Here is a 7,325-nt window from a genome sequence, read left to right on the forward strand (position 1 = left end):
TACAAAATGACAATAAGGACGACAGTAATTAAACGACAGAGAAAAAGCAGGCAGGACGACAGGTTAAGACGACGTCAACAGACAATTTACATGCCAACATATACTGATTTACCTGAACAAGCAGGCAATGACTGTAGACAAAGACAAATGTATAGTACGAAGCAGTAATTTTTGACACAAATGGAACCTCATATTTTAGTCACTGCAGGCGTAAGGAAGTGATGTGCGTCTCCTCCTTCAGCGCGACACGCCCAGCTCAGGAAAGCGCCTTTTTAACGTCCTGGGATCGGTTAAGGTAATTCAATTATGACCAAATTTAATTTTTAAACATAAAAAGGTATATGTATAGGCGAGAAAATACACGAAACTCTTGCTACTGCTCACCCTTCTATCATGCTAAATGCGTTGTTGAAGTTGAGTCAGTGGTTTCGCGTGCTAGCGCGATCCCAAGAAATCAGTTTCTCTGACCTTTTGTACGCCTGAAAAACGCTTTTGTGCTCTTTTTCTCCCAAATGCGTTTTCTTTAATCTGACAGAAGATGCCATGTTCGTTTGATCTTTGCGTAGGACGTGTCTTTTGTTCAGAGTAACGTTATGTTAACGTTAACTTACCTCTCGAAGTTTCCAGCTGTTGCATGCTGCACATGTTTGACATTCAGCCCCAGATGTTATAGCAGTCTGGCACTTTGTTCATTCTTATGCAGTGCTGGTTTTTGTATCTCTCAATGAGAGATTGGTTTTGTTCTTTCAGACTCTCTATAGAGATAAAATAAGCTTGGTTTTACGTTACGTTTCTCAGTCAACCAGTAGGCCTACTAACGTGAGTTACCTACATGCTCGAACAATTGTTATGAGTCATCTCAGTTTTTTTTTTGTAATCTTAAACCTTCACATAAAACCTGTTGTTGCAGATATGTACTCGTTAAGCGGAAAATCTGATAAGGAGATCAGTCAGCTGCTGGATGAATATGGCATTAAACATGGACCCATAGTAGGTATGTGATAAGCCTTTACTCTTTTAGAATAAGTTGTAACATTATAGTTATAAAAAACTATATTAATAAAAAAAAAAGTATGTAAAAAACGATTTTTATTTAAATCATTTTAATTTAATTTCTTCATTTTTTAATTCATTAAATTTTAGCACTAACTCAGGAAAGCACGTTAAAGGGCGTTTGTTTTTCAGTGACTCTGGGGAAAGTTGTGCTGTGATTTGGTGGCGGTTTTGTTTTTACAGAATCCACACGGAAGCTTTATGAAAAGAAACTGAATGAAGCCATGGCCAAAAAAGCTAAGCCTTCCTCGCCTGACAAGACATACTACCGGGAAGAAAGTAAGGCTTCTCTTAAAAGTGTCCTATTATGCTCTTTTACAATGTCTTGAATTTGTTTTGGGGGTGTACTAGAATATGCTCTCATGATTGGTGGTTCAAAAAACGCATTATTTTTTACATAATTTACATTATTACAATACCTTTCTCCCCATCCTGGCACAAACGGCTCGATTAGTTGAAGGCCCGCCTTCCGAAAAACTAAATAAAAAACGAATTTCCATAGGCGGGAATTATTTTAATGATATTCTAATGGGCCGCTTTGTGATATCACAGATCCCGGAAAATATGCGTTGTAGTCCAAACGAGCCGTTCGTTGTAGTTCTTGAAAAGGGATTTTTAAAAAACAAAATATCTCCCTTTGGAGTGGACTTTGAGATTTGTAAGTTTGAAGATCTTTTTTTTATGCCCAAACACACACACTACACACTGACTAAAATTCAAAAAGTGAAAAAGCATAATAGGACCCCTTTAAGAAAAAAGAGACAGTCTTTGACTTTCCCCATATTTAGAGTGTAGAATTACAATTGTAAAATTTGCTTTTGTTTTCAGAGGAGGAAGTTGAATATATTACCTATCATCAGCCCGTAAGTAAAAACTGAACTGAACTTGAAGGGTTATATCATCAGATATGTAGTCTATTAATAAGACATTTTTCATATTTAGCAGCCACAACTGACCAGACACGATGGATTTGGTGATGTGTAAGTAGCATATTTTATTTTCCTGAGTATGTTTCTGCAGGTCTTAAAAAGTCTTAATGTGCCCTTCCACAATTTAAGGTCTTAAAAAGGTCTCGAATCAGAGCAGAAAGTCTTAAATTCATAAAGTCATGGTATGAAATTTTGCATGCGTTGTTAAAAATAAATACCTTTCTCAGTATTTTTATTTTCCAATACAAATAACTGAAACATTCTTAAATCAGGATGCATCAAAGTCTTGAGAAATTTCACAAAATTAAGTGAGTTTATGCTTAAAAAAAGAACAAATACAGTATGTGTCAAAAAGGGTATGAAATCTTTTTCCATATTCTATTTTTGTAGAATGAATTAAAAATGAACAGGAATCGATTGGAAGTTGTATTTTCAAACTTTGAAGTTATACAACATAATGACACAGAACATACACAGAAAACCTGTAAAAAGCAGTAATCTGAAATCACAATCATAACGTCTATTAAAATGTCTTGCTGAGATCACAAATATCCTTCTGATATGCTTACAGTAATTGTATATGTGTGATCCCTCCCCAGCACAAGGAGGTCAAAGGTCACCGATGCAGATTTTGCCCACAAGTGAGATTCAGTCATTCATTCCCTTTTCATCTATTTTTTTAAGCTTAAAAGTGGTTTCCACATAAATGTAACTGGATGTATGCTTTCGCTCCTCAGCATACGGAGGTCAAATCTGACTGATTACAGAGATGACAACACAGGCTATACCAATGAGTGAGTTTTTCTTTTAATAATATTAACAGTTATCTTATTTTCGGCTTCTCCTACAACATGTTACTACAATTTGGCTGTAATACTGTAGTATAATAACCACTTGAAAATCAATTAAATGTCCTTCCTGTCTATGTTGAAGGCCGGTTATCAGCCCAACTCATATGTCCTATCAGAGTTCTTCTCGGCTTGGCCCGTCAGTCTCCACATCCATGCAGCGTGGTCCATCCAGTCCAGAGACCAGCAAATCTGGAGGTGTGCCGGGCTGGCTTCGTGTCTTGGTGTTTCTTATCATTGCTGTGTTTCTTTATTATGTGTACACGTGTATGGAGCCTGCAGAGGAGACCCCCTTTAAAAGCGTTCAGTAGAGGAATGGTGAGGTTTTAAATATGTTCATCAGCCCCAACCTAAACTGATTCTGTACAAGAACAACCATAAATATAGCCTGTATTCTGCATTCTGTATGATTACAGATAGTGAAGTTTAGTACCAGTTGTCGTACAACCATGAACTTGTGCATAATGCGTAAAGTTTTATTCAAATACTTGCTTTGTGCATTTTTATTATCAAACAGGTACAGATGTGGAAGACTATCCATATTAAGAAAATTCTGAATTTTTATGATAGTTGGGGCATTTAAATCTCTAAAGCTTATTTTCTTATCAATTGTATGTGAAATCCTTTTGCTGTAGCTTGTGTTCATGGGACATTCTGTAGAGCACTGTTTGCTAAACCGTTTCAATTCGCTGTTTTCAGTGTTAAACCCTTTTAATAAATTCTAAGGTGCTGAATTGAAAACTGAAGAGATTTGAGCAATAAAGTACACAAGGTTGTGCTAGTTTGTGAATAATAGTTACAGCTAAAGGCCATTGTTAGGCACAATGCAACAACCCTTTCAGCCAAGACTATATTCACAATATAACAAGCTTTCAGTTCCTTATTACTATTGTGGAAAATTATTAAGGATATAAATTGTATAAAAAGATTTTTTTATTAAACAGATTAATTCATTCATTACTATCCTACTGCTGCTTGTCCCTGACATGTTAACACTACCAAAATGCCTTTTTTATTATATATATAGTATTGAAAAAATGTTTTTGGACAACCTAAGCCACACATACAATGTATGAATATCACTGTTATTAGAATTGGTCTTTGATAATGACAACTCAGTGCAAACAAATGTTTATACTAAAATTTGCTCCTTTTGCAAATGAATTGAACACAAAAAAAGTCCAAACACTTCTTGAATTTCAAATTTGTTTGCTTGAAAAACATTTATTGTCTTTAAAAAAATGCCACTTGGTTTGAAATGTTATCTAATAAAGTGACATTTGTGTAAGATTTTTTCCTGTATTTATCGACTTGATTAAATCCTTTGACCAAGTTTTCAGCAGAACTGTTTCCACACGTGTAAAGGCTTCTGGTACTGTTTAGAGGCTCTAGAAGAGGGACAGCAAATGTCTGTTAATATTACACTGCAAACTGTTCATCTTTTTATTTCTTGATTGCTGTCAAGGGAGTGAATAAACAGTAACATATTAGAAATTCAACTTAGGAAATTCAGCTTGTGAAGAACATAAAATTACATATTTACTCAGATATTAGTGCTTTATTAGAGTGAACGTATCCATAAAAAAACATACATGATATTATCTGTATGGCTCAAAAGGATGGCAGAAAAACGTTTTTGACTATTACAGTGAATAAAACTTCTTGTGTGTAAATACGTGAACACAGTCCTTACATATTCATAGGGACTGCAGTACTTGATGCTGCTTCTGAAACAGAACAGATGTAAAGTACAGTATTACAATTAATGTATTGTAAAGACTAAAGTATAGATGTCCAGACATAAATACTCATTTTAAATTATAAAGTGAAAAAAAAAACAAGTGAGACTCGGCTCACCCTCCAGACTCGAATCCCAATTCTGTGATGAAGATGTTGATAAGAACAGTAAAGAACACAAAAACAGTGGCCGTATCATTCATTGTGTTTAGCCTCGGCTGTATCTTAACATCATTCAGGTCATACTTCACTGAAAGGAACAACAGAAAACATAGTTACGAATGTAACGTATGTATGTAACTATGTAGTTACATAGTTACGAAATTACAGCAGAGAAAAAAGATGTCCAGACATAAATACTCATTTTAAATTATAAAGTGAAAAAAAACAAAACAAGTGAGACTCGGCTCACCCTCCAGACTCTAATCCCAATTCTGTGATGAAGATGTTGATAAGAACAGTAAAGAACACAAAAACAGTGGCCGTATCATTCATTGTGTTTAGCCTCGGCTGTATCTTAACATCATTCAGGTCATACTTCACTGAAAGGAACAACAGAAAACATAGTTACGAATGTAACGTATGTATGTAACTATGTAGTTACATAGTTACGAAATTACAGCAGAGAAAAAAATCCTAGAAATAATAACTAACCAATGAAGATGAGTAGGAGGCCAACAGCGACCTGCAGTGAGATCAGAGCGATAAGAGGAGCATAGAAGCGGTGCTGCGCTCCTGAATGCAGCTCTGTCTTCAGCTGAGAGGAGTTCGCCATCAGAAGAGCCACATCCAACATGCTCTGTGCTGCACTCTTCTTAGTAGCGTAATGGTTCATGTTGAAGAGACGCTGTGTGTTCCCTGCGCCAGGAGCCTGACGGGGAGTGAATATAACATTCATTGGCCTGTCCATTCTAGAACATGAAATTAAGAAATAGATAATTAAGTATTAGTGTAAGACTTAAGTTACCGAGAACAACTCATGAAAATTCTTAATAAAAAAAAAAACAATATAAATGTTTCAATCTGTGGCACGGTTGGGCTAAAAGATCTCTATTCCTCAAGTAAGTCAAGTTCATTCCACAGGACAGAATCACTGAAAGCTTAAGCAAAGATGAAACTTCACACAGCACTGCTTGTACACACAACTGAAGGACCTTTTCAACAGAAGTATGAGCATCACTTAGGTGCTACTGAGGGGATGTTGTCTTGTGGATAGTGTGCTTGCATGTAACAGCCAGATATTTAACAAATTACTTCATTTTAAACGTATATTATTGCCTCTAGAGTTACAAGATGTTATCGGTGTTGTAAAATGCTTTTGGGAAACTGCAGCATATTTAACAAACGAGAAAAAGATTAGGAAGCACACATCTATTACTCACCTCTCCTTGTTGATTGAGGGCTTGATTCTCCATTGGCTTCAGGTTTTGTTTAGCAACAGAAATGGTTACAGGAAGCTCACAAACTGGGAAATGTTTTACACTAAAATTCCTGGCTTTCTCCAAAAGATGTGCTTTTAAACATTGAGAGAAATACCCTCCCATTAGTGTCACAAATGTGTGAACAGACAATAACTATACTTATAAAGTTTACACAAATGTAAATTATCTATAAATTAAAAAACACTCCGTGTTTCTATAAGGTGAGTTTTTATTAAAAAAAACAAAAAAAAACATGTCATAACATGATTGCAAATCAAACACTGGCAGTCAAAGATACGCTTGTGTTTGCTACTACACATACTAATAACAGGCTTTTGTAAAGAAAGGATTATAGTTTATAACTATTAAGTGTATTCTATTTGAAGGCAATTTTATAAGTGGAATGCCTATTGATCAATGTCTTGGAGTTCACAAACAGCAATTTGTTATTTATTCCTAGTATAAATCTGCATAACAGTGCACAGCATAGTGGTGTTATTACATTTTACACCTCATGTACCAATTAAAATTCAAACTGTAGGTTGTAGATTTCTGCTTAGTCCTTGAGGTTATGATTGGTGAAGGGAGAGAAAAGTCACATATCTGTTCTTTAGCTCCTCTAATCGTTCGGCTAAAAAAAACAAAACAAAAACATGTTATTTAGAAGTTTGTGTAAGAAACTTTGATCAAAACCAAGACATCCAAGAAAACACTCACGCAGCGTGTGCTTCTCTCCTTTAGACCAGTACCGCTTGTCTGTCTGCAGCTGTTGCACTGTTTGTGTGAGAGACAACGAGGTTTCAGACAGCTGCTTAAGAGCCTCCAGCTCCTGAAACGTAAATTAAGAATATGCAAAACATTTGTATTTGAATATGCAAAATATACAGGTGCATCTCAATAAATTAGAATGTCGTGGAAAAGTTCATTTATTTCAGTAATTCAACTCAAATTGTGAAACTCGTGTATTAAATAAATTCAATGCACACAGACTGAAGTAGTTTAAGTCTTTGGTTCTTTTAATTGTGATGATCTTGGCTCACATTTAACAAAAACCCACCAATTCACTATCTCAACAAATTAGAATATGGTGACATGCCAATCAGCTAATCAACTCAAAACACCTGCAAAGGTTTCCTGAGCCTTCAAAATGGTCTCTCAGTTTGGTTCACTAGGCTACACAATCATGGGGAAGACTGCTGATCTGACAGTTGTACAGAAGACAATCATTGACACCCTTCACAAGGAGGGTAAGCCACAAACATTCATTGCCAAAGAAGCTGGCTGTTCACAGAGTGCTGTATCCAAGCATGTTAACAGAAAGTTGAGCGGAAGGAAAA

General features: G+C 35.6%; 3 protein-coding genes across 4 annotated transcripts in view; 1 reads left to right on the forward strand and 2 right to left on the reverse strand.

The window, feature by feature from the left end:
* Positions 1–221: 221 nt before the first annotated feature.
* emd (emerin) lies at positions 222–4,111 on the forward strand. Of its 2 annotated transcripts, XM_016500868.1 has the most exons (9): positions 230–295; positions 751–819; positions 911–994; positions 1,237–1,332; positions 1,882–1,916; positions 1,996–2,033; positions 2,582–2,623; positions 2,720–2,776; positions 2,916–4,111. In XM_016500868.1, exons 3-9 carry the CDS (start codon positions 913–915, stop codon positions 3,139–3,141), a joined length of 576 nt encoding a protein of 191 aa, XP_016356354.1. In that variant the 5' UTR covers positions 230–295; positions 751–819; positions 911–912; the 3' UTR covers positions 3,142–4,111. The 2 variants fall into 2 exon arrangements, with proteins under 2 accessions (XP_016356353.1, XP_016356354.1); XM_016500867.1 differs by lacking the exon at positions 751–819 and having other exon boundaries at positions 222–295.
* Positions 4,112–4,975: 864 nt separating this feature from the next.
* On the reverse strand, positions 4,976–5,539 carry LOC107699561 (ninjurin-1-like). The gene is made up of 2 exons (XM_016500860.1): positions 5,222–5,539; positions 4,976–5,109 (listed from the first exon to the last, which is right to left on the reverse strand). The coding sequence occupies exons 1-2, from the start codon at positions 5,475–5,477 to the stop codon at positions 4,976–4,978; spliced, it is 390 nt and encodes a 129-aa protein (XP_016356346.1). The 5' UTR covers positions 5,478–5,539.
* A 689-nt stretch (positions 5,540–6,228) lies between these two features.
* Positions 6,229–7,325, reverse strand: part of LOC107699562 (HAUS augmin-like complex subunit 7) — a gene marked incomplete at its 5' end in the record, with an annotated part of 4,623 nt that continues 3,526 nt past the window's right edge. Inside the window, 2 exons of the mRNA XM_016500861.1 lie at positions 6,229–6,619; positions 6,706–6,817. Coding sequence (XP_016356347.1) covers positions 6,558–6,619; positions 6,706–6,817 — 174 coding nt within the window. The remainder of the gene's footprint in view (positions 6,620–6,705; positions 6,818–7,325) is intronic.

The sequence above is a fragment of the Sinocyclocheilus anshuiensis genome, unplaced genomic scaffold, assembly GCF_001515605.1.
Source record: "Sinocyclocheilus anshuiensis isolate Anshui unplaced genomic scaffold, SAMN03320099.WGS_v1.1 scaffold879, whole genome shotgun sequence".
Classification (NCBI taxonomy): Eukaryota; Metazoa; Chordata; class Actinopteri; order Cypriniformes; family Cyprinidae; genus Sinocyclocheilus; species Sinocyclocheilus anshuiensis.

Excerpts from the sequence above, each read along its gene's own strand:
- emd (XM_016500867.1), top strand. The coding sequence starts at position 913 with ATGTACTCGTTAAGCGGAAAATCTGATAAGGAGATCAGTCAGCTGCTG. Across the intron at positions 1,917-1,995 it reads ATATTACCTATCATCAGCCC|CAGCCACAACTGACCAGACA; the intron begins GTAAGTAAAAAC and ends TTTCATATTTAG. Across the intron at positions 2,777-2,915 it reads AACACAGGCTATACCAATGA|GCCGGTTATCAGCCCAACTC; the intron begins GTGAGTTTTTCT and ends TCTATGTTGAAG.
- LOC107699561 (XM_016500860.1), bottom strand. The coding sequence starts at position 5,477 with ATGGACAGGCCAATGAATGTTATATTCACTCCCCGTCAGGCTCCTGGC. Across the intron at positions 5,110-5,221 it reads CCTCCTACTCATCTTCATTG|TGAAGTATGACCTGAATGAT; the intron begins GTTAGTTATTAT and ends TGTTCCTTTCAG.